Source organism: Sus scrofa, chromosome 6 (assembly GCF_054392235.1).
Source record: "Sus scrofa isolate SSC_HxYL_T2T_F1_AM1 chromosome 6, Sscrofa_HxYL_maternal_Yorkshire_Landrace_v2.0, whole genome shotgun sequence".
Taxonomy (NCBI): domain Eukaryota; kingdom Metazoa; phylum Chordata; class Mammalia; order Artiodactyla; family Suidae; genus Sus; species Sus scrofa.
In genome coordinates this window covers 174530701-174555306 of record NC_139388.1, presented here as the reverse complement: position 1 = coordinate 174555306, position 24606 = coordinate 174530701, and the positions used below count along the sequence as shown (strand labels likewise).

The 24606-nt window shown below is 59.1% G+C and overlaps 2 protein-coding genes across 60 annotated transcripts in view; both read right to left on the bottom strand.

The window, feature by feature from the left end:
• Positions 1-1518: 1518 nt before the first annotated feature.
• On the bottom strand, positions 1519-9333 carry SLFNL1 (schlafen like 1). 10 transcript variants are annotated; one of them, XM_084965559.1, is made up of 5 exons: positions 6872-9333; positions 5396-5943; positions 3237-3755; positions 2988-3131; positions 1519-2144 (listed from the first exon to the last, which is right to left on the bottom strand). In XM_084965559.1, exons 2-5 carry the CDS (start codon positions 5780-5782, stop codon positions 2022-2024), a joined length of 1173 nt encoding a protein of 390 aa, XP_084821685.1. In that variant the 5' UTR covers positions 5783-5943; positions 6872-9333; the 3' UTR covers positions 1519-2021. The 10 variants fall into 10 exon arrangements, with proteins under 10 accessions (XP_084821685.1, XP_084821689.1, XP_084821686.1 ...); XM_084965563.1 differs by having other exon boundaries at positions 3237-3752; XM_084965560.1 differs by having other exon boundaries at positions 7012-9333.
• Positions 9334-11288: 1955 nt separating this feature from the next.
• The window catches only part of SCMH1 (Scm polycomb group protein homolog 1), a 189468-nt gene continuing 176150 nt past the window's right edge, over positions 11289-24606 (bottom strand). For 49 of the 50 annotated variants that reach the window (XR_014808590.1, XM_084965530.1, XM_084965509.1 and 46 more), the window contains 3 exons: positions 13390-13532; positions 12302-12416; positions 11289-11784 (listed from right to left, as the gene is read on the bottom strand). Coding sequence is in view for 49 of the 50 variants with exons in the window: in XM_084965530.1 (XP_084821656.1) it covers positions 11747-11784; positions 12302-12416; positions 13390-13532 (296 nt within the window). In the remaining variant the exon portion in view is untranslated. Of the gene's footprint in view, positions 11785-12157; positions 12417-13389; positions 13533-24606 lie in introns of those variants that run through there. The other variant, XM_021096961.2, reaches the window with a different exon arrangement.

The window sequence follows — 24606 nt, the reverse complement described above, 5'->3', positions numbered from 1 at the left end:
CTGACAGTCTTTAATCATGTCTATAAAAGCCGTTCCCAAACGGGGGGCTCTGACGCCTCTTGGTGACTGCAGGTTTCTCTGCGACAGGAAGGACACGGGGGTTTGCAAAGCCTCGGGCGTCAGCAGGGCGCACCCCTGTTGTCTTCCCCACTGACCACGTCCGTGTTGGCTACTCGCATAACCCTTCTAGAAAAGGGACCCCTGCAGCGGTGTTGCAGGGCCTGCCAAGCCTGCCACCCTGGCTGTGGACACGGAGCTGTACCAGGGCTGACCACTGGAGCCAAGACCACCTGGCAGGGTGGCCTTCCTGCCCAGTGCTGGCTGCCCGGTGCCTGGAGGCTTCCTGCAGAGAAAACCTGGCCCAGTTGCTCTCGTGCCTTGCCTTCTGCTCTGGTGGCCGGGGGGTCTGTCCTGGCAGAGCACCTCTGAGGGCTGTGCCCAGCCGCAGTCCCCTCTGACCTTGAGCTGTGCGTCCGCGGGTGACCCCGAGGGGTTCCGTGGGTTGCCGACCCGTCATGAGCGGGGCCTCCGTCACCACGTCTGGTCCCTACAATCAGTGTGTGGGGTCAATGGGAAAACCAGTCCTCGAGCCGGCGACCGGCCGGGGGGCCTGGGGGTTCTGTGTCTGCTCGGAGGATGCAGCTGAAGACCTCGGCCGGGGAGGGAGTGTGTCCCGTGGACAGGGCGTGGGACGCGTTCCCAGGGACACTCCGGGAAATGCCCTGTCTGTCAAGGCTCCATGGTTTTCGAGGGGCTCAGACCCCAAAGGCGGAGGATCCTTGACTGCTGCGTCAGCAGATGTTCACCGGGCATCTGCCCCCCGCCCGCTCTGCCTTATGCCCTGAACTTAGAGCAGCCAACGCCACAGACCGAAATCCTTGTCCTCTGGAGGCCGTGTTCCGGGGGCGGGGGGGGGGTGGGAACAACAGCAACGAGAGCTTGTCTTTGGTCATTTTATAAAAGCCGTTCCCAGACTGGGGGCTCTGGTGCCTGCTGGTGACCGAAGGAAAGCACACAGAAGCAGGGAACGGGGGACGGGTGTGCCGGGCGGGGTGTGACCTGCGACAGGGTGGAGAATCCAGGCGCGCGAAGCGGCCCATGAGCGGTCAGTGCAGAGTCCCCGAGGCCCGTGTGCTCATGAAGCCAGCTGGTCAGTGGAGCTGGGACGCAGGAGAGAGGCGAAGGAGGGGCTGAAGTCAGATGGGCCGGGTCCTGGGGGGGTCTGTAGGCCACTGGGCTTTGCTCTTGGGGAACTCTGGGAGGGCCTTGCGCCCAGGCGTGGCAGGACCAGACGATGGCATCATGGAGTCTGACTCTGCTGGTGGGGGTGGCGGGGACATGGCTGGAGCAGGAACCCTCTCCAGTGGCTGGAGGTGCTTGAGTGGGAGTCACACCCTGCCATGTGTGAGGGGAGGAGCCCAGAGCTGGCTTGGCCTCCGGGGCAGAAGAGGCCCGGGCATGGGACTCGTGACCCAGCCGCCGCATGCAGCCAGCCAAGTATTCTAGAAAGAACCACTCTTGCCCGGGTGCCTGTAATTTATTAAGAGCTCCGACAGTCACAGATCCCAGCAAGCCAGGGGTGGGGCTGCAGGGTGGCCTGTCCGGCCTGTAACCGCAGTTGCCAGCTGTGCCTTGCCATCCGCACAGGGGCTTTCCCAAGGTGACAAACCCTTTCCTGGCCCTGCCTAGCCACCGGGAGCGGAGACCCCAGCCTGGGCAGAGCAAGCATTTCAAGGGGAGGGCCAGCCCCTTTCAGCTCCGCCCAGGATAGCCCTGGCCAGGTTCTCACGAGCCCCTTCTGAAGGTAGGGGCCCTCAGGGACGGAGCGAAGGGTGATCTCAGCCACACAGATGGGGTCTGCTCAGGACTGACCGCGTGGGGCCCAGCCCACGTGCGTGCACACTGTCGTGGAGGGAGCTGGAAGGGTGGTGCTCCCGTCTGCCTCTGAGCAGCCCAGACTGGTTTTACTGGGGGGACCCGGGCTCAGAGGAAACCCCGCCTGTCCAGGTAGAGCGCGGGCCTCACAGGACGCAGCAGGTGCAGGACAGGGGCCTGGGCTGCCGCAGCTGCTGCTGGAGCTGCTCCTTCTCGGCCGTCAGCACCTCCAGCCTCTCCTCCAGCTTGCGCAGCTCGGCCGTCCACTTCTGAGGGACATCAGAGGAGCGCGTCTAAGCTGACCTCATCTCAGACCTGGGGGCGAACTGATGCGAGAGCCTGGGGTGGCCTCCCCAAGGCCCCGGGGCACCATACTGGCCCTGGTAGGTGGGGGAGCCAGGTCCCTTGACCAAGTCAGCCCATGGTCTTGGGGAAAGCCACCTGACCCGAGGGTCCCGCCAGCATCCCCGACCCTGGGGCAACCTGCCCTCTGCAGGCCTCCCCAAGTTTCGGGCAGGCTCATGTTGGCAGCCCAGCCGTGACTTTCTCCCTCCCTGTCAGCCCCCTGCCCTTTTTCTGTCACTGGATGCTTCCCTCTTTTTTATGTTTTATTTTTGTCTTTTTAAGGCTTTTACCCGCGGCATGTGCAAGTTCCCAGGCTAGGGGTCAAATCAGAGCTGCCGCTCCTGGCCTCCACCAGAGCAACGTGGGATTCGAGCCGAGTCCGCAACCTACACCACAGCCCACGGCAACATCAGATCCTTAACCCACTGAGCGAGGCCAGGGATGGAACCCGCATCCTCATGGATGCGAGTCGGGTTCATTGCCACTGAGCCGCGACGGGAACTCCTGACGCTTCCCTCTTGAAAAGGCTTTTCCCTGGGGCTGTATCACTGCCCCCATCCGAAGGGCCTCCCCCCAAGACGCGGTACCCAGTACTGGGCTTGTCTTAAACCTTCAACGTCCGGCTCTCCTGGCTCCTCCGGCCACGCTGCCGTGGAACGTGCATGTCGCGGGAGGTGGTCGCAGTCCAGCCCTTGGGGGGCGCCAAGGGAAACCCGAGGGCTCGGGGGCTGCCCGGGGGGGTGGCCGTGGGGTCCGGGGCCACTCACCTGCCTGCACCACTCCTGGATGGCGTGGACGGACAGCGGGCCCTGGATGCTCCCGTCCCGCCGCAGGAACACCTCCCCCTTGTCGGTCTCGTAGAGCAGCGGCTCGGCCTGGGCCTTGGGGGCCTGCACGCTCAGGCGGATCACCTTGGGAAGGGCAGGGGCAGACGCGCGGGCTCGGCTCGGGGCCCTGCAGCCCCGCGCCACCTCCCTGGCTACCGGGGCGGCCCGGGGGGCGGGGGCAGGGCTCACCTTGAGGGGGGCGCCGGTGGCGGAGGCGCCCACCACGGGGATGAACTCGAGCCTGTAGGCGTCGGGGAAGACCTGGGGCTTGAAGCCCTGCAGGACGGAGTCGACCAGCAGGCGCACGCGGTCCTCGTCGCGGGGGCTGCAGCGGACGCCCTGCACCCGGCCGCCATCCTCGACGCCCACCAGCAGGCTGCCGCCCTCGCCGTTGAGGAAGGCGCACACGTAGCACCGCAGGTGGTGCTTGAAGGCCCGGCTCAGGTAGCCGCCGCTGCCCCGCTTAAATTCCACGTTGCGCGTCTCGCAGCCCAGGAGGGCGCCCTGGAAGAGGCGCTCCTGGCCCAGGATCTCCTGGCGCACGAGGGCGCTGTCCGAGTACGCAGCCCTGGGGCAGCCCGGGGGGCTCTGCTGCCCAGGGGTCGCGGCCCGGGCAGGAGGGGTGCCGGGGGGCCAGGCCGGCGGGAAGCGGGAGCGCGGGCTGGGGCCGGGGCTCGGGCTGGGGCTGGGGCCGCCGTCGTTCTCCTGCTGGGGTGGGGGCAAGAGTCGGGAGGCCCCGCCTTGGTGGCCAGAAGGACTGGCAGCCAGAAGCCCCACCTCGGCCGACCCGTCTCCCGGGCTTCCTGAGGCCCCTCCCGGCAGGGGTCTGATTCTGCCTGACCTGACGGCATTTGCGGAAACCCCAGCAGGGTCGAGGTCAAAGGCCAGTGTTCTTTGCCCAGGGCGCCCTCTCCCCAGGCGAACCATGGGCTGCTGCGGGTGGGTGAGAGGAGCTTTCCATCTCAGGGGGCAGCTGGGACACCTGGGGCCACTCTGTGCCACTCGGGTTGTAGGTAGACCCAGAAGCCTAGGGCTCCATCATCCCAGGAGACAGCTCAGCGCCCTGAGGTGCCCAGACTGAGCAGCAGGTCTCTGAATTGAGAGGGGTTCCCAGAGGCACCTCGCCTTCCTGATCTCCCTGAAAGCCTCGCCGAACTGTCCTGAGTCTGAACGTTCCTCTGGCTCTACTCGCGGCCGCCTCCCTAGTCTGGGCCTCACCACTGGGCTCCCTGCCTCCAGGCTCTCCCGTCCCCTGCCTCCCTTCGCTGACCCCGGATGTGAGTCACGCTGTCACTGCCCTTAAGACCCTCCCCTGGCTCCCGGCTGCCTTCTGGCTTCCAGCGCTGGGAGCTCCGTGTGGGCTGGTGGTGCTGAGACGCACATCCTACCAGCCCTGCAGCTCCCAGAGAAGCCACATGTGGCAGAGCCGTGAGCAGATGGTCAAGCATCATATGACCATGCTGCCATCAGGCCACAGGTCCGCAAAGGTAAGCCCGGGGCTGTTGAGCTCTGCAACCTCCACCGAGCCTTCGGCCCCAAGGAAACGACAAACCAAGATCAGGCATCCTGCGCTGAGACCCACCAGCGCCTCGGGGCGCTGGCTCGGCCCTCCCCCTCCCGCAAAAGCCCGCCCCCTGTGGGCTCTGCCTTGGTCGCCCGGCCCTCGGTGGCCGGGCCCCTGCTCTCTGGCTGCCTTGGCCTGGGCTCTGGGGACAGTAAACGGCTTGCCCTCCTGCGACTGTACGCCCCTCCCCTGCCCCCATGTCGCCCCCTGTATGCGCCACGTCCCACTCGGGGTGTCCGTCCCTGGGTGCCTGTCCCATTGCCTGAGCTCCAGCCTGGGTTTGCCTCGCTGGGGACGGTGTCCCTCGAGAGCAGTGAGTGAGGACCCCTCCTGGGTCCTCCTCCAGCTCCAGGCCGCCCCCTCTGGGCGTCTGGCTCTGCTCGTGGACACGGAGCCCCCACGGCAGGTGTGAGCCTCGCGCTCTCCTGTGCCTCTGAGCCAGCGCTGCTGTTTGTCGGCTGAATGGATGAGGCTGGTCAAGGCGAAGGCCGGGACCCCGTGTATCCTCATGCCGGGATGCCCCAACCAGAGGCTGGGGGCAGAAGGGCCCGGGGAGGCTCCGACACGGGGCTCCCTTCCCCTGCTGCCAAGGCCGGGGGCGAACCCTTAGGGTCGTGGTCCCTGCACCACGCTCGTCTGAACGGCAGCGCTCGCGTTCGTGGATGTGTCCCCAGTTCCTCAAGGACACCCTCCGCCCGCCCCCGGCCCGGGCCCCGCACCCCGGCCTCTCCTGAGCGAGGCGCGGGAGCTCGCGCGCCGCCTGGCTCGGGACAGCGTCACTCACCGCTCTGCGGCTCGCGGGCTCCCAGCCCTCCTCCAGGACCAGCTCCTTCCCGCGGGCCACCAGCTCCTGGATGATCTGGTGCCGCCCCGAGGCGGCGAGCAGGCGCCAGGGCAGGGAGGCCAGCGTGTCCTCGTGGGTGGCCACCTGCACCAGCGCGAAGGCCTCGCGTGGCCGCCGCACCACCTCGATGTGCTCCCGGGCCACCGGCAGCTCGAGGCGCTCCAGGGCGTCCCGCAGCAGGCAGGCGAGCACGGGCACGGGGAGCTGGGGGTTCAGGTGGCCCACGTAGAGAAGACGCCTGCTGGGAGCCGCCTCGGCTCCGGCGTCCTCAGGCGGGGAGGCCTCTGCGGGGAGCTCCCCCAGGGGCTGCCTGCCCGGGGGCTCCATGAGGGGCTCCTGCTCCTGGGTGAGGGTGATGTCTTCCGAGGGGTCTCTGGAGGGGTCTCCCTCAGAGGGGCTTCTGGGATTCCTCACCGCTGGCTGCTCCTCCCAGGACCCTGGGGACCTGGGGGGCCGAGTCTCCCAGGAGGTTCACAGATTGGCAGGGGCTGGGGAGGGCCAGAGAGAGAGGGTGGGCAGAGGGCCAGCAGGAAGGGGCCTGCCACCCACCCGAGGCCTCCGACAGCAAGGAGCGTCCGTCAGGGCTGAGCCAGAGAGGCGAGCACAAGGGCCTGCTGCTCCCTCCCAAGCAGGGAAGACGGGGGACAGGCCCGAAGAGGGGCAGGGGGACCAGAACCAGGTCTCGGAGGGCCTCCCACATCCTTTCAGTGCCCCCGGCGGCTCTGCCCTCCCTCACTGGTCCGCAGGGGCTGGGACAGAGGGTTTCTGAGCGAGGTTCTCAGGTGTCAGGCGCGCAGATGAAAGCTATGGGCCCTCCCGGGACAGTGGCTTTGGCAAAGACACATGTGCTTTGAGGCTTGCCTGGACCGAACCCTCCAGGTAGGGTCAGAGAGCAGAGGCGAGGAGGGGCAGAACCAGGGCAGAGCTGGGGCCCTTGTGTACCCCCACCCCCCTCGCCACCTCCCACTAGGCCAGGGGCCGCAGTCCTGAGCTGTGCTCACACCAGCCCCTCCGCTCACCCCCACACACCCCGCCTCCAGTGTGTGTGGCAGGTGCCACAGGCCTGCATCTTTTCAGGCTGGATCCCTGAGGCAGTCAGGGGCTGGGGGCCACCACTGCTGGGGTGCAGGCATTCAGGGCAACTGGGCATAGGAGGAAAAGGGAGGCCTAGGACCCTCATGCCCTGATGGTTCCTGGGGGAGCGAAGGAGGTGCCAGCCCTCAGCTCCCACACCCTTGACCCCTGACCCGCAGCTCCTGGGAGCTCTTGGGGGCCTTGGCTCACAGAGGGGAACCGAGGCCGTAGGAGGTGGGCGGGGCCTGCACAGCCACCTCTGTGACCTCAGGAGAGTCAACAAGGCCTCAGGGGGGCCTCACGCAGGCAGGCAGGTCTGGGAAGTGGATCAGGAAAACTCACCCCGCTGTAAAGACACATCCCATGCAGCCTGGGGGGCCGTATGGGGCTCCTTCTGGGCAGCCCCCTGAATCCAGGGATCGAAGACATACTTCCTGCCTCTGTAGGGTCCCTCCAGGCCCCTGCGCCACACAGGTCCTCACCTCCTGCTGCAGTGGCCAAGCCCAGGCTCCCCTGGGCGCCGACAGGGCCCGGCTCCCCCCAGGATGGATCCGAATGCCCACCGCTGGTTCCAGGGCTCCCGACCCCAGGCTCTTCTCTTTGCCAGAGATGGAGGGTGCTGTCCAGAAGAGTCCTGAGCGCAGGGTCAAGCACTGCCGTCTCTTTTGAAGGACAGGGTTGTCACCCACTGTCTGACAGGGACCAAGGCTTGGGTGACACTCGGCCTCTATCAATGCAGAAATCTCGTCTTGGGTGGGGCTCTGACAATGCCTTGCATCGAGTAGATGTAGGCAGCACTTCCCCACGCGGCTTCTGGGAGTCCTGGCGGGGTGGGGGAGGAGGCTGGTGTCCAGAGGCAGCTGTTCCAGACTGGAAAGGCCGTTTGGCAGCGCAGAGGCGGCCGCCTCCTTCTCTGAGCAGCCGTTCTGAAGATGCTAAGGAATTTTTGCTTCCCCAAGAAGGAGGCAGGACGGAGCTTGGCTGGGAGATGTGAGACATGAGGCTGTGCCGTGGGGGAAGGAACAGGCCCCAGCGGCCAGGGCTGACCCGCCTCCACGTCCGCAGCTGAAGCTTAGAGCAGGGCGGCCCTCGGCTCTCCACGCCTCTTCTTCTCCAGGCCTTTCGAGACCCTGCCATCACAAGCTGCTCTCTCAGCAGCCGTACCAGCCGGCCTGGAGCTGTTTTAGACGGTTAGCTTGAGGCGTGAGCTACGCAGGGACAGGGGGCTGGCCGGGTGAGGTGCCTGAGAGATGAACCCATGAATGGAGCATACTTCTCCGGGGGCCTGGCTATCAGGCAGCGGTTGGGCATGAAATTTTCCAAACTGATCTGAGTGCCAAAACTTGCCCCACTCTTTCCGGAAATCTCTAAATGACTATATGGCATATTTCCTGGGCTCTTTTAACAACCTTGTGTGAACTGAACACCCGTCCTACTTCCAGGGGCTAAGAATCGTTTCATTCGAAGCACTGAATACATCTCCAGAACCCTCTTTTGAATCCCGAGACGCACGGCCATGTCACTGGGCCACTCACAGCGTCTCAGGCTTTCCAGCAGCTCGGTGGTTGTGGACACAAGTTCAGTGCGGGGGCATCAGCAGCCCCCTTGCTCCCCCGCTGGACGCCTGTGACCTCAGTGACAACCCCCACTTGGCACTGGAGGAAAATACCGCTTGAATTTAAAGGTAAGAGAGCAAAGGGGGCCCGAGGATGAGGGGCCAAGAGAGGCTTTGGATGAGGCTCTTATCATCTGGAGTGTCCACCTGGGGGCGCACGTGGCCACGAGTCCTGACACCAGAGCGAGCACGGAGCTTTGCGCCCCCCGCCCAGGGACCCCGGCCCAGGGCCAGGGGATGAGGTGGGAGAGGGCAGGGTATCAGAAGAGCCAACTCCAGGGCGGAGAGGTGCGGACGCAGCCTTTGCCGTCCAGGCCCCAGGCCCCTGGCCTGTCTTGAGTCCTCTCCTGGAGCACCCGTGGCCGCCATCCTTCGCCAGGGCCAGCCCAGCCTCCCGACGGGCGTGTTGGGCCCAGGGTCTGTGCCCTGAGGCCTGTTGGCTGCGGGGCCCTGGAAGCATGTGCGGTGGCTTTGGTGTCCCAGGCCAGGCTTGGCCCGGAGGTTCCCAGCTGCACAGCCTCCCTGAGGGGATGCAGCGACTTGGGGGCGTCGTGGGAAGAGGCTGCAAAGAGCTGAAGGGATGTGCGGAGCCTCCCAGGCAAGGAGTTCTCCGCGTTTTGGGCTTCGGTTGTGAGGCTGAGGGCGAGTCACCTCCAGCGCGTCCCGCGGAGGCTCGCACCATCGGGCACAAGGACAGGAGCGGTGCGTAAACGTGACTCACCGGGGGCGCAGCCCAGAGGGGGCTCGCTGCTCCACAAAGAGGCCGAAGAGGAGGCCGCGGGCGCGTCTGCCCGGACAGCGGCGACGGAGCTGAGCTCTGGGACTCGGGCCACACGGCGGGCACGCGGCAGGGGGGACCCGGGCCGGGAGGCAGAGGCCCCCAAAGCGTTGGGCCCTCAGCAGAGCCTGGGCTCTCCTCTCCCGAAGCGCCTGCGGTTCTCCTTTCCTGAGGGTCCTCGGCAGCCGCGGCGACATCTCCCTTGTCACAGCGACGAGGGCGGGCACGTGAAGCTGCTGCCAGGAGGCCCCCGTCCCCAGCCTCACTTTCCCACGTGCCCGCCCCGTGCCGCTGGACGGTCAGGGTCAATGGCGTGTCTCTGGCTCCTCTCCATGACGCCGGGTCACTGTCAGAAGGTTGAGGTTATTTTTTGGTTTTGTCTCTCTCTGAAATGACGGTGAATCCCGGCCCCAGAGGGAGGGCGGCCGGAGCGAAAGGATATGCCAACTCCTCTCTCCCCTCCTGCAGAATCTGACATCTGGTGACCTTTCTAGTTCTGTTCCCTTGGAAACCAGATAAAAATGGAATGTCAGCTGTTGCAAGGCGACAGCGCTCATGGGAAAGATGAGCCCTGACTGCCAGTTACCTGGCCCAGGCGTTCTCTGCACGGACCATAAACACCTCTTCGGGCAGGGCTTCCTGAGCGCAGCGGCTCAGTTGGGCACACTCCTCGGGGACCCAGAAGCTGTGCCCATGGGACTGGGAGGTACTGGCTGCCTTGGGGCGCAATGCTTCGAAGCCAAGGGGACCCCCACTTCTCCCTGGTACATCTTATCCCCCCACACCCGAGCTGTCACCTGGGCAACACGGGCCTGCTTCATGTGGTCCTGCTGGCAGGCAGCTCCCGTGGCAGTCCTCCAAGCTAGTGCCACGCCCGGCCCGGCCTGGGGGGGGGCGAGTCCCACGACAACAGCCACCTGGTGGGTGCTGCAGGCAGTATGACGCCTCACACCCCTTCTTAGCCATGGAGCTTGGGGCTGCTGACTTAAGCCGCGAGGCTTTAGTTTTCTCATCTTCAAAATGGGGGGAGCATGAGTTCCTGCCGAGAGCTGCGCGAGGCTGACGTGAGCTAACGTTCATGTACAGAGCGCAAAGAGCCCTGCACCAGCGTCCCTGTGACCTGTGCGCACCTGCTGGCAACAGGCAGGCTGGGTGGGAGCCACTTGCTCCCCAAGGCCCGGCCGTGCAGCCTGCCCGTCTGGCCTGCCTGCCTGCGCCGGGGTCACCTCAGCTCCTTACTAGGGTCCAGTCAGGCCCCCCTTGGGAGTATCCTGAGTGAACAGCACAGCCTACCAAGTCTGTGGAAAATGGGCTGATTCTGCTTCTGCAGCCCGGGCCCTGACCCTTCAGCGGTCAGGACTCTCACCACGGCCCAGTGGACGCCATGTTAGAACTGGTCAGACCCGCAGAAGTCTCATCGAAACCCCTCGTGGCAGCCAGGCCCAAAGGAGGGAAACGACCCACCCGAACCATCCCCCAGAACAGCTGTCCTAGCTGGACCCTCGGCCTTGCCTTGGAGTCAGGAGCACTTGGCTTCAAACACCTATTTCGGGACTTCCTGGCTCTAGGATCGGTTTCCTCATCTGTAAAACGGGTCTGTCGTGAAGATGAAACGAGATAATTCTAACTCACACAGAGCAGTCTGCGGGGCACACAGCGAAGCGTTAGTCATTGTCAGGTTGTGCTGCACTGCTGTCCCCACACCCCCTCCGCCCGCAGCCCCTTTTTAGTCTTTTAGGGCCGCATCCGTGGCACATGGAGGTTCCCAGACTGGGGGTTGAATCCAAGCTGAAGATGCTGGCCCACGCCGCAGCCACAGCAACGTGGGATCTGAGCTGCATCTGTGACCGACACCACAGCTCATGGCAATGCCAGATCCTTAACCCACTGAGCAAGGCCAGGGATCGAACCTGTGTCCTCATAGATACCAGTGGGGTTTGCCAACCGCTGAGCCACGATGGGAACTCCTGCAGCCTCTTTATAAACAAAGAAGGACGGCCCTGGACTGGAGGACCGGCCCCCGGTTGGCCCAAGGGGTGCAAGGCAAGCTCGGCAGCCTGCATCCCTCCTTCGCCCCACGAGGGTGAGGATGCGCCCCCACGGAGGCTTCTTGGAGCCGTTGACCTGGTATGGTCTGCGCGGCCTGGCTGCATCAGAGCAAAGCCCTTCGAGGGCAGAGAAGGGCTCTCACCGTGTCCCAGGGGCTGTGCGATGCTGGGGCCCCTGTGAACCCGCTCTATAGGGATTGCTGGGGAGCATCTGGCCCAAATTTCCTCTTACAAAATGAGGCGCTAAGACCAAGACAAGGGGAGTGACCCGCCCTTTGGCGGCACGGTGACTTGCCTGTCAGGTGACTACAAAGACAATGGCATCTATATTGTTTTTATTTATAAACAGACTGACATAAAATAAGTCCAGAGGGCAGCAGGGGCAGCTATGCTGCTGACGTGCTTACAAAGGAAGCATGGGGACAGTGCAGTGGGGGCGACCAGACCCCAGCCGGGACCCTTCTCTCCCAGCCGTCTTAGAGGCCCTAACGCCACGGGACCCACCTTCTTCAGCAGCAATTCCAGCCAAGGCAAGGAGCTTGGTGGGGACAGGGCAGGGCGGGGCCTCCCATTCCCACAGACGGGGCTGCAGGGGGCCCGGGGGGGGCGGGGAGGGAAGGCGCCAAGGACCCTCCTCCCCGTGCGCAACGACGTGGCCCAAGCTCGGGCCTGTCCACCCAAAGAGAGCGCCCGGTCTCGACCTCTGCCAAGGGGCCGCGCCTCCCTGGAGAGGGCCCGTCTGGGGCCAGGGCAGGACGCCGCCCTCCTCTGGAAATCTAGTGTCTGGAGAGAGACGATGAGCTGGAGGGCTTGCCTAGAAACAATAAATTAACAGTAAGAAGAGGGCCTTTCTTTAAAAAAGGTAGAGGTTTGCACCATGAGTTGAGTCTGTGGATCTTGCGAGGAGAAGGCGGGAGCTGCGGGGCAACGCGATGCCCCCCAGGCCTGGCAGCTGGGGAGGGGACGGGGCACAAGTGTTACTGCAGGGCCCCATCTCCCGAGGTCCCGGGGCCAGTCCCTTCCTCCGCCACTTGGAAGGTGTTGAGTCTGAACTCCCGGAGAGAGGCCGGCGGGGCCTGAGGAATAAACCGCAGGACCCCAGAGCAGAGGCGGGCTGAGGCGGGGAGCCGTGCAGCCCCGGGCCTGCGTGCCCCGCCTCGGTCCTTCACGGAAGGACACGCTGCGGCAGGAGGGACACAGGCGTGGCAGCTCCACGCAGCCTCCCAGGGTCCCGAAGCAGCCCGGGCCCCCCGCTGGCCCTGCCTCCCGGGAGGAGGAGGCCCCCTCGCGCGACCCCTCGTCCGGGCCGCGCCTCCCTGCTCAGAACTTGCCCTGCTTCAGCCGCTCGATGTGGTAGGAGAGCTTGAGCGCGGGCCCCAGCTTCAGCCCCATGTACTTCATCATCACGTCGCTGCGCAGCAGAAGCAGGGCCTTGCCGTCGATCTCCTGGGGGCGGGGGGGGGGGGCGCCATCAGAGGCCCGGGGGCTGCCCACCCCAGGGCCTGATGAAAGGCCACGTGGGGATGTGCCAGCCACAGGGAGTCCAGCGCGCCTGCTGCACACGAAAGCCTACGGTTCCCGCCACCCTCCACAGACACCTGCTACTGATGCCCCGGCTAAGCTCTTTCCACCCACGGGCACCCAGTTCCTTTCTCTGCTGCTCGAGAGGCAGGTTCCCACCCTGCCAGAGCCCTGCGATCCAGCTCCATCCCAGCTCTTTCCGGGAAGCCTCCCCCGTCAGCGTATGCGTCTGTACCGACCCTCCCCGGGCGAGCCCCCTTTCCTCCTAGCGGCAGGGACCCCTCTGTGGGAGCCAGGCACAAAGCAGGCACTCCCTGAGCAGCGGGGAGACCTTCAGGCCTGACCTGAGGGCACCCTCCGCATCCGCCCAGCGTGAAGGACTGAGAAGGGCTGGGCTGACCCGTGAGAGGTAGCGGAGCTGTTCTGAGTGCCCAGTGCAGAGCAGCACAGGCCGTGGGGGCTACGAGGAAGCCCGGCTCAGGAGCATGGTCACCGCGGAGGCATTAGCAGCAGTCCCTGGCCACAGAGCCCAACGGTGCAAGTAGAGGGTGGAGTCTGATGAGGCTGGCGAGTTGGGGGCCACGTGGCCAGGGGCTCCTTAACTTGGCTCTGCACTCAGGCCAAGGCCTGCAGGTAGGAGAGCGTGCGTTCCAAGGAGGAGCCCAGGGCCACACCCTCAGAAGGGTATCAGATCCTACACCGGAAGAGTGAGCTGAACTCAGGGCCCAGAGAGGGCTGCTTGGGGTCCAAGACTGGATCCTGTCTCTGAGTTTATATGCTGTGGACTGTGCTTAGTTTCAAGGGACCTGGAACAAATACAAACTTGTGCCCTTTGAAAGTCTGTAAGCTGCAAAGCAGGACTCCCAGCAGACACGGGAGGTCAGGCAGGGACACCTACGTGTTTGCGAAAGAGGTCAGCATGGGGTCCGAGCTGAGGATCCGCTTCCCGGACAAACTGCATCACATCCTCCACCGTCCACGAGGAGGGGTCCCGGCCACTCAGTCGAGAGGCGTCCCGGCCTTCCAGGTGTCGCTCCGACCCTGCGGGATAGGCGGGCACCTGCCATGACGGGCGGGGACTGGTCTGTAATGCCCCCACCTCCTGGGCCTGCCCCCATGGCCCCGTGGGCAAGGCTGGCAGCAGCGCCAGAGCGTAGGGACAGAGGGAGGGAAGAGTTTCCCACAAAGGGCCTGGGGCCTGAGACTCTTCTTCAGTTAAATCTAAGGGTGGTTCTGATTTCGGAACCGTTCGAAAGGAATTTCACAATGAGGCTGTGAGTCACCGGGGACCTGCGTCAGGGGCCACCTATGAGGCAAGGGGGTTACTGGAGTTGGGGGGGCTGGCAGGTGAGGCCCCTCTTGCCTTGGCTCTGGGGACCATCTTTAGAGAGATCTTGGGAGCTGGGCAGGCGCAGAGCCTAGTCCTTGGGGCCCGGGGGGCAAAACGTGATGGGGAACAATATCCGGTGCCTCTTCCAGGGCCTGGAGAGAACAGCTGACTCTGCTAGAGCCAAACACATGTTTTGCCTTGGCTGCCAGGAATCTCAGTGTTCATTCAGTGCTCTGCTTAGAGCTTTTATCTCAGTCTTGGCTCAGAGAGAGCTCCTTCTATTCCCCCGTGGGTCTGAGCGCTCTGGACTGTGACCATCGCCTGCACAGGCCTCTGGCAGTTTCATCCCCTCTGCCTGGAATGTGCCCCCTTCTTTCCCCTCAATTTCTCCTTGTCTTCTGGCAAATTCCAACTTAGCGAAAGCAAGAGCGGGCTCCAAGGACCAGCTCCTTGATGAAATTTTTCTGGTCTAATCCTGAAATAATTGATCTCACAAAGTATGCATCTCTTGGTTACAACTCAATTTCTACACATTCCCCCCCATCCGTCACCTACGAATCTATTCTCCACAAAGCAATCAAAACAACCCTTAGAACGTAATTGGATCACGTCAAAATCCTCCCGGAAACCTCCATGCAGTGGCCTTGACTTGCTCGCCTGAAATAAAGTCGAACCCTTCCCATGGCCCAGAAGGAGCCCCAGCGTCTGGCCCTGTCTTCGCTGGACCTCATCTCCTCTCCCCACCCCCCCTTACTGTCCAAGCTCCAGACACTCTGGCTTCTTTTTCCTTCCTCTTGATTAAGGTATGCTTTTATTCTTTGACCTGCAATTTCCTCTGTCTGAAATGTTCTTTCCCCCAGATCTTTGCATATCTGATTCCTTGTCAGCATTTGGGTCTCATCTCGAATACTGATTCCTCTGGGAGGCCTTTCCTGAAAGCCTAGTAAAAGCACTAACTCCCCCACATAATCACTTTCAACCTAATTACTCTCGCTTTGCTCGCCTTCAGCATCCATATCACGAACTAAAACAGCTGCACGCATGTGTGTTCGTTAACTGTCTTCCCCTGTCTGGTCCCTGCTATGTCCCTGTGATCAATGAGGAGACACACGTGTGTGTGTGTGTGTGTGTGTGTGTGTGGTCATCCCCTTTTCCTGCACAGGAACTCCTAAAACTCTTGGAATTTTCTAAGTGGTAAAGGTTTCTTTTGCTATTCATAACAGGTCCCTTTCAGCCACACCTCAGTGCGTTAACGCGGTGACTTCTGGAAAGCCTTTAGGGATGGGGGCTGGTTGCCAGAGGAACCAACCTACTGACTGCGGTGACTGCGAGGTGGGACCTTGCAGCCCACTGCTCAATCTCCGGGCAGAGGAGCAGGGCTAGAGATTGGGTTCAACCACCAGCGGCCAATACTCGATCAATTCTGCCTACCTAATGAAGCCTCTGCAAAGCCCAAAGGCCAGGGTCCAAAGAGCTTCGGGGTTGGCGAGGCGCGCGGGTCCTGGGAAAGGGGTGCATATGCAGGGAGGCCCGGAGCGCCGCCCTCCCTCCCAGACCTTGGCCCCTCCCAGGGCGTGTTCCTCAACTGTATTCCTTTATTAAAAACTGGTAATCTAGGAGTTCCTGTCGTGGCGCAGTGGTTAACGAATCCGACCAGGAACCATGAGCTTGCGGGTTCGGTCCCTGCCCTTGCTCAGTGGGTTAAGGATCCGGCGTTGCCGTGAGCTGTGGTGTAGGTTGCAGACGTGGCTCGGATCCTGCGTTGCTGTGGCTCTGGCGTAGGCTGGTGGCTACAGCTCCGATTCGACCCCTAGCCTGGGAACCTCCATATGCCACGGGAGCAGCCCAAAGAAATAGCAAAAAAAAAAAAAGACAGGGAAAAAAAAAAAAAAAAACTGGTAATCTAGTGAGTACAGGGTTCCCGAGCTCCAGTGAGATGCTTTAGGAGATTAATCGAACCCACGGGAGGACCGGGAGTTTCTAAGTTACAGCCACTCAGTCAGAAGCACAGGTAACAACGTGGACTTTGAACTGGCACCCGAAGCCGGGGGGTGGTCAGTCTCGCAGGACTGAGCCCAGTTCTGTACGATCTGATTCTACCTCCAGGGAGCTAGTGTCAGAACGGAGTTCAACTACAGGACACTGCTGGCGTGGCAGGACTGCTTGGTGTGTGGAGACTGGCACACCTGGCGGGGGAGGCGAAGCAGAGCTGAGCCGAGTACCGAGCAGAGGGGTACACGCGGGAATAGACTTTTCCTCTCCCGGCACATAAAAGAGGGCCTGCTCTCAACACCTCTGCGAAGTGACTGAACGAGCGAAGGTAACAGTTCCTTGGGTATTTTTCAGTCTCCCCGACCAGACCAGGTCTGTCTTGCTTGTGCCTGATGCTCACCACCCAGAAGAGGTCCGGGCAACGGCCGCCTGAGCAGCTAAAACACGCTGTGGAAGCGGAAGCGCCCGACTCTCCACTCTGTCTTGCAGGGGCTGAAGCTCTCCGCCCGTCTCCTTCCTGCTGAGTCCCAGCTCTACATCTGATGCACCCTCGCCGGCCCCCAGCTCCCTGGAGAGGAGACCGGAGCACCCTGCCCCTCAGGCTAAGAGCTGGACACGGACCAGGCCAGGGAGACGCGTGCGGGAGCCCGCAGGGCGATGAGAGCCACTCCAAGGCCAAAGGCTTTTTAAAGGGGTGACAGGCAGGAAACGGGAGGGGGCCCTGCGAGCGAGCCTTCTCCCTGCGTAGAGTCCACTGTGATGCCACTGTGATGCCGCGAGGGGCACCAACGGCGGAGACCAGGAGAGCAGAGCAGAGAGTGCTCGTCGACGGGTCCTTCCTGGGGCGCCTTAACCGGTCCCTCTCCTCCGGGAGCCAGGACTCGCACACACGCCTGCACAGAGACGCTACAAGCACACGCGCGCCTTCACAGGCAGGACACTGTTCCGTGGCACGCGTCTGTCCATCAGCCCGAACTGCTCGGCGGGATCCCCGGGGGCGGCGGCGGCAGGAAGGCGCTGGGCCGTGTGCGGGAGAGTCGGGGTGGTGTCTGAGCAGAGGCCCGGAGCAGAGGCGCCACCGCCTCGCTTCCAGTCCGTCCGCTTCCAACACCTGCCGCCAAGGCCACCGTCTGGTTCACGTGTCTCCTGGAACACACCCACCTCAAAATTCTCAGCGGCCCCTCTCTGACCCACCCTCCCGTCCTTCCGGCACATCGGGGAGGTGTGGCCACCACGACCATGACCTCACAAAGGTCTTTCGCACATCACACGTACAACCTGCCCGTCCTCCCCTCAGCCTGGCTCCTTCCTCCCCCGCCCAGATCCAGCCCAGACGACCCCCCACTCCCTGCCTGGCCTGGCTTGCGAGCGCCACGCAAGCGCTTAATTCTCAGACCGTCTTTTCTGGCCTGCACCTGGGTGTATACGAACCCCAGAAGAAAACCACAGCTCTTGCACACTGGCAAGGTCGTTTCCGAGCTCCGAGCATTGCTGGGCCTTTGATGCTCCCTGCAGAGCTACACCCACTTCCTTGGCCTCGTTTCCCGTCTCCACCACAGCAGCCTGACCTCTCAGCGCACCTGGGGCCTCCCTGTCGGCCCTCTCTCCACTCCCGCCCGGCCACGGTCGCGCTTCCCTCAGTCTCAGAGAGCAGGCGCCTGCTTCTGCCCCTAGACTGAGCGCTGGTCCTTCCCACTGCCCCCGGCCCCGGGCCTTGCTTTCTCCTCTCCCCTATGGTCTCAACTGCTTCTTGGAAAGCGCGAGTCGTCGGCTGGCGGTCATGCTCCACACGTGCCCATTCTGTACGACCTTCTTTTTCATCCCCTGTTTTTGCCCACCCACCCGAAGGCACATGGAATTCCTGGGCCAGGGGTCGGACCTGGGCCACAGTCACAACCTAAGCTGCAGCTGTGGCAACGGTGGATCCTTAACCCACTGTGCTGGGCTGGGGGCTGCACCTGCAACCCAAACGCCACAGACCCCACTGCACCCCAGTGCGGCTCCTACATGACCTTCTTCCGAAGGTGGCCTCTTTTTCTCATCAAACTCGGCGTGATCACCCCACCCTCTACAATCTGCCCTCAGCGCCCTCCAGCGCCCCGAAGCTGCTCTTGCTGAGGCCACGACCCACTCATCACCATGTCCAGGAGATATTTCTCAGGCCTCATCTTATCAAATTCATCAACCTCATTTGTTGGGTTGTACTCTTCTTCAAACACTCTCTGTACCTCTGGCCGCCACAATCCAAAGTCCTTCTGTTTTTCCTCACACTTGACTCCTGCGTCTCCTGCGATTCTTTTCCTGTTCCCTCCTGAACTTGGCTGGTCCCCAGGGCTCCTTCTTTGGTCAAGTATTCTTTTCCTTCTAGACAGACTCTTGGGAAGCGGGTCTCAAACAGCCTACGGCTTCAACGTCTGTCTACATGCTGATCCCCAAACACCTCGCCCAGCTCAGTGCCCTTCCCTGCAGATGGGGCTGCACCGCCCTGCCTGCGGGGCGTCCCTTGGGGGCCTGTGGGCTCCCTCTCCGTCTCCCTCAGGGAACGGCCCACATCGTCTGTCCAGTCACTCTTCTAGAAACCTGGGAGGCACTGCCACTCCCTTCTCACAACTCAAACCTGACTAAATTGATCTCGTGAAAGGCTTGCAGATCTATTCTCTCTTCTACAAAACGTGCGCTGCTGCCCTAATCTAGGCCTTTAGAAGCTCTGGTCTGGCCCGTGCGAGCGGCCTCCGAAGCGGTTTCTCTGGTCTTATACTTCCTCGGATCTGTCCTTCAACAGCAGCCAGCGGGCTACGGGAAACACAAGCCTGCTTCGGTCTTGCCTCTGATGAAACGCCTCCACAGCTTTCAATACCTGCGAGATAACTCCCAACTCTCGGACGCGTTCCCAAGGCCCTCTGTGGTTCACCCCACCCTTGCAGGCTTCCTCTCTCACGTCGCAGAACATGACCTTTTGTTTCCCGGCAATGCGGCCGTGCACGCAGTTCCCAGCGCCATCCAGCTGCTTCTCATCCCTCCGCCCTGGGTCCTGCTGCAGCGAACTCCCTGGAGAGCCTTCCCTCGCCTGCCACCCCCGAGTCTTTCGTGGGTGCGCCTTCAAATCTCAGACTCTGTCGGAGGGAAGATGCGGGGGTGGAGCAGGACGGGAGGCTCAGCACGCCCGCAAATTCTCCGAAATCCACCCACATGTGGGACTCGCCACCCAGAAAATCGGCGGGATGCTCACAAGAGACCCCAGGATTCAGACCGAGGAAGACAGACTTCACAGAATCGGGCAGGACACAAGAAAGAAGAGAAAAAAGGAGAGAAAAGGAGAAACAAAGCAGGTCGGGGCCTGTGGCCACGGGAGGGAGCTGGAAAATGGAAAGAACCCAGACGCTGGGACGCCCCGCCCCCCCCAAGGGAGGAGGCAGCCGGCGGGGGAAGCGGCCCTCTACGAGCGCTCAGCCGCTGCCCTGCACGTCCCACCGCAAGCTGGAGTGGCCAGGGCTCGGGACTGAAACGGCAGCTTTGGCGATGAGAGTCAGACGGCAAGCTGGGGCTGGCTGCCCGGGGGAGCGAGGCCGAGGAGCAGGGAGAGAGCCCGGAGGGACTGTGATCTGGAGCGAGCACATCTGAGGCTGGAAGCGGGGGGTCCTGGTTGGGCTCGGAGGCCAGGCACCATGGTTAGGGGTGCCGGAGGGAAGGGCAGGATCCACCACTGCAGCCTCAGCCGCTGTGAGGGCTCTCAGGCTGCAAGACCCAACGGCTCCAGCTCCAGCATCTAGCCTCGAGCAGCAGCTGTGTAGTGACAGCTGTGGAGCGGCCCACAGCCCTAAGGCCACAGAGAAAGTGGAGCAGAAGGGACCCCTGGAGCAGGCGGAGGGGCTCAGAAATAGCACGGACCCCATGACCCCAGCCAGCAACCGGTGGGAAACACTGAAGCCATCGCCGTCACAGTGAAGAAGGCTCACGAGACTGCGATGGCCCGGTGTGCAGGCAGAGCCCCGATTTCTTAGGGGATGGAAGGTGAATTTGGAAACGGTGGATGGGTGGGATTCTGCAAGGGGCCTCCCGAGCAGACAGAGAGCCTCGATTTGCCTGGGGGCAGAGAAAGTTGTTTTGGAAACAGCTTGAATGATCGCCCTGGGAATTCCTCAAGGGGCCTTCTGAGCCAGCGGGGGACGGTGCAAAGTTCAAGAAATGGGTAAAGCTATTTCAGAAACAGTGCAAAAGCTCCTGGGAGTCACGACAGGCCTGCTGCTGGCTGGGCAGAGAGTCACGATCTGCGCAGAGGGCAGAGGAGGTGAACTGGGAAAAGCACGAAGGAGCCTGTGAGCGGCAAGAAGCCTGGTGGGCAGGTGGAAAGCCCCAAAGGCCCAGTGAGGGGGCAAAGTGAATTTGGAAGCAACACACACAGCCCGGGAGTCACAGCCCAGCTTGGCAGGTTGGCAGAGTGATCCCTGCCAACAATCAAGCAGGGACGTGGAAGCAGTGTATGCTGCACGACTAGCCCAGGGAGCCGAGAGGGGCCTGCTGGTGCAGGTTTTTATTTCGCAGCAGCTACAGGGAGCACTCTGCCATCAGCCCGGCAGGGGGAGGGATGGCTGGAACAGTGTAGGACCTACAGCTACAGAGAAAGCCTTTCAGCAGCAGTTAGGGAGCAGGCCCTGCCTCTGGGGCCGCAGAGAACCCCCCCCCCTGTTTACAGGCCAAAGGGAGTGACTGCAGAAAGGCCCCGGTCCCTCCTCTGGCCCCCAATGCAGCTGCAGAGAGCAGTTTCCAGAGCCTCGCTGACAAAGGGAGGGACCGCAGGATCAACTGCTGATGCTGCCGATCACAGGGAACTGTCCTGAGAACTACTTGGAAGCAGGAGGGGTCACAGGCACCAGTGCTGTTCCCCCAGCCACAAAAGCAATGCTGTGAACTGTGAACTACTGCCACCTCTCGCACAGACCCTATTGCTAACAGGCACCCGGCTCCAGGGAAGGTAGCACGATAGACAGCACACTGCTCCTCTCAAGTGCTCTGGGTACAAGTGAGCCGCTACCACCCCTGAGAACTCCAAGACAAGGCACCCGCTGCTGCATCTACATACCTGCCGCCAAGGGACAATAAACCTAGAATGGTAGACATTATGAGATGACAAAGAAAAAGCTTTCAGATGAAGGAACAAGATGAAAACAACTAAATGAAGAGGAGATAGGTTATTTACCTGAAAAAGAAGTCAGAGTGATGACAGCAAAGATGATCAAAGACCTTGGGGAAAAAAACGGAGGCACAGACAGAGAAGTTATAAGACATGTTTAGCAGAGAACCAGAAGACCTAAAGAACAAGCAGACTAAAATGGATAGCATAATATCTGCAAGGAAAAATAAACTGCAAGGAATCAACAGCAGGATAACCGAGGCAGAAAAAGGAATAAGTGAGGAGGAAGGCGGAGTGGTGGAGATCTCACCGCCACAGGAAAACATAAGGAAAAAAGAATGGGTTTCCCATCATGGCTCAGCAGAAATGAGTCTGACTAGGAACCATTAAGTTGCAGGTTCGACCCCTGGCCTTGCTCAGTGGGTTAAGGATCCGGTGTTGCCATGAGCTGTGGTGTAGGTTGCAGATGGGGCTTGGATCCCACACTGCTATGGTGTAGGCCAGCAGCTGTAGCTCCAATTTGACTCCTAGCCTGAGAACCTCCAAATGCTGTGGGTGAGGCCCTAAAAAAGGCAAAAAAAAAAGAGAATGAAAAGAACGGAGGAGAGTCTAAGAGATCTTGGACAACAGTAAACATACCAACATTTGCGTCATAGGGGTTTCAGAAAGAGAAGAGAGAGATAAAGGACCAGATAAAATATTCAAGGAAATTATAGCCGCAAACTTCCCTAATATGGGAAAGGAAACATTCACTCAAGTTGAGGCGGCACAGAGAATCCCATAGAGGATAAACCCAAAGAGAAACACAGTGAAACACACAACTTATCAGACCGAGAAAACTAAATACAAAGAAAACATGAAGAGCCACAGGGGAAGAGCAGCAAATAGCACACGAAGGAACCCCTATAAGGGTACCAGCTGATCTTTCACAGAGACTCTGCAGGCTAGAAGGCGGTGGCAAGACATATTTAAGGTGATGAAGAGGAGGAACCTAGCACCAAGAACACTACACCCAGCAAGGCTGTCGTTCAGATTCTAGGGAGACACCAAAAGCTTTTCAGACAAGCAAAAGCTAAAAAATTCAGCACCTCCAAACCAGCTCTATGACAACTACTAAAGGAACTTCTTTAAGCAGCAAAGAAAAAGCCACACTCTGAAAAAAGAAAATTTCAAATGAGAAAACTCACCAGTAAAGACAAAGATAATATAAAGGTAGAAAATCACCCATTGACAAATATGGTAACAAAACTAGCACGTATGAGAAGAGAAGACAAATGCAGAACACTGAAAATACATTTAAAAATAAGAGAACCACAACCCAAAACAATTCAGTACACACATAGAGGGTCATATCCAAATCTAATGGGAACCACAAACCAAAATCTATAATAGACACACACATTAAAAAAAGAAAAAGCAATACAAACACAACACTAAAGATAGTCAGCAAATCATAAGAGAAGACAACAAAAAAAGGGAAGAAAAAAGATTCAAAGTAACAATTCAAAACAATTCATAAAATGGCTATGGCATAATTACACTGAATGTAAGTGGATTAAATGCTCCAACTGAAAGACAGAGACTGGTTGAGTGGATACAAAAACCAGACCCATATACATGCCATTTACAAGAGACCCACTTCAGGTCTGGGGACGAACATAGACCGAAAGTGAGGGGATGGAAGAAGACATGACATGCAAGTGGAAATCAAAGGAAAGCAGGAGTAGCAATACTCTTATCAGACAAAACAGACTTTAAAGAAAATCGCAAAAGACAAAGAAGGACACTGCATAACAATCAAAAAGGATCAATCCAAGAAGAAGATATAACAATTGTAAATATATATGCACCTAACATAGGAGCACCTCAACATATAAGGCAACTGCTGAAAGCCATAAAAGGAGATATTGAAAGCCACACAATAACAGTGGGGGACTGCAACACCCAACTTACATCAATGGACAAACCAATGGACAGAAACAACAGGCCTTAAACGACACCTTAGACCAGAAAGACTTAACTGATATTTATAGAACCTTCCATCCCAAAGCAGCAGAATACACGTTCTTCTCAAGTGCACATGGAACATTCTCTAGGATAGATCACATCTTGGTTCACAGATCAAGCCTTGGTAAATTTAAAAAAGTTGAAATTATTTCATGTATTTTTCTCTGACCATGATGCTCTGAGACTAGAAATCAACTACAAGAAAAAAGCAGCAAACTCCACAAACTCCTGGAAGCTATAAACAATATGCTACTGAACAACAAATGGATCACTGAAGAAATCAAAAGATACTTAGAGACAAATGACAATGAAGATACAACAATCCAAAACCTATGTAACACAGCAAAAGCAATTCTGAGAGCGAAGTTAACAGCAATAAAATCTTATCTCAGTAAAGAAGAAAAAGCTCAAATAAACAACCTAAACTTCCACCTAAAACAACTAGAGAAGGAAGAACAGACAAAGCCCACAATTAGCAGAAGGAAAGAAATCATAAAGATCAGAGCAGAAATAAATTAAATAGAGACAAAGAAAACAATAGAGAATATCAACGAAACCAAAAGTTGCTTCTTTGAAAAAATCAACAAATTTAGCCAGACTCATCAAGAAGAGGGGGCTCAAATAATTAAAATTAGTAGTGAAAAAGCAGATATTACAACTGACTCCATAGAAAAACAAAGGATCGTAAGAGACTACTATAAGCAACTATATGCTAATAAAATGGACAACCTAGAAGAAATGGCCAGATTCTTACAGAGGTACAACCTACTAAGACTGAACCAGGAAGAAATTGAAAAAATAAACAGACCAATCACAAGTAATGAAATTGAAAATGTGATTTAAAAACTTCCAAAAAACAAAAGTCCAGGTTCAGGACCTGATGGCTACACAGGCAAATTCTACCAAACATTCAGAGAAGACACATATTCTTCTGAAACTGCCTGAAAATACCTACTCTCTGAAACTCTTCCAAAAAATAGCAGAGGAAGGAACACTCCTAAGCTCATTCTATGAAGCCACCATAACCGTGATACCAAAACCAGACAAGGTATCGACACCATGAAAGTGAAAATTACAGGCCAATATCACTGATGAACATAGATGAAAAAAATCTTCAACAAAATTTTAGCAAACGGATTATAAATATATATTAAAAGGATCAAACAACATGATCAAGTGGTATTTTCCCCTGGGATGCAAGGATTCTTGAATATCCACAAATCCATCAATGTGATACACCACATTAACAAACGGAAAAATTAAAAACCATATGATCATCTCAATAGATGCAGAAAAAGCTTTTGACAAAATTCGATACTAATTTCTTCTTCTTCTTTTTTTTTGGGGGGGGGTTCTTTTTAGGGCCACACTTGTGGCAGGTGGAGGTTCCCAGGCTAGGGGTCTACTCACTGCTGGCCTACAGCACAGCCGCAGCAAAGTGGGATTTGAGCCGCATCTGTAACCTACACCACAGCTCATGGCAATGCTGGACCTTAACCCACTGAGCAAGGCCAGGGATCAAACCTGCGTCTTCATGGAGGCTAGTCAGATTAATTTCCCCTGAGCCACGATGGGAACTCCAATATACGTTTCTGATAAAAATTCTCCAGATAGTGGGCATAGAGGGAACCTAAGTCTATATAATAAAAGCCATA

Coding starts and splice junctions, on each gene's coding strand:
- SLFNL1 (XM_013988924.3), bottom strand. CDS start 5,782: ATGGAGCCCCCGGGCAGGCAGCCCCTGGGGGAGCTCCCCGCAGAGGCC.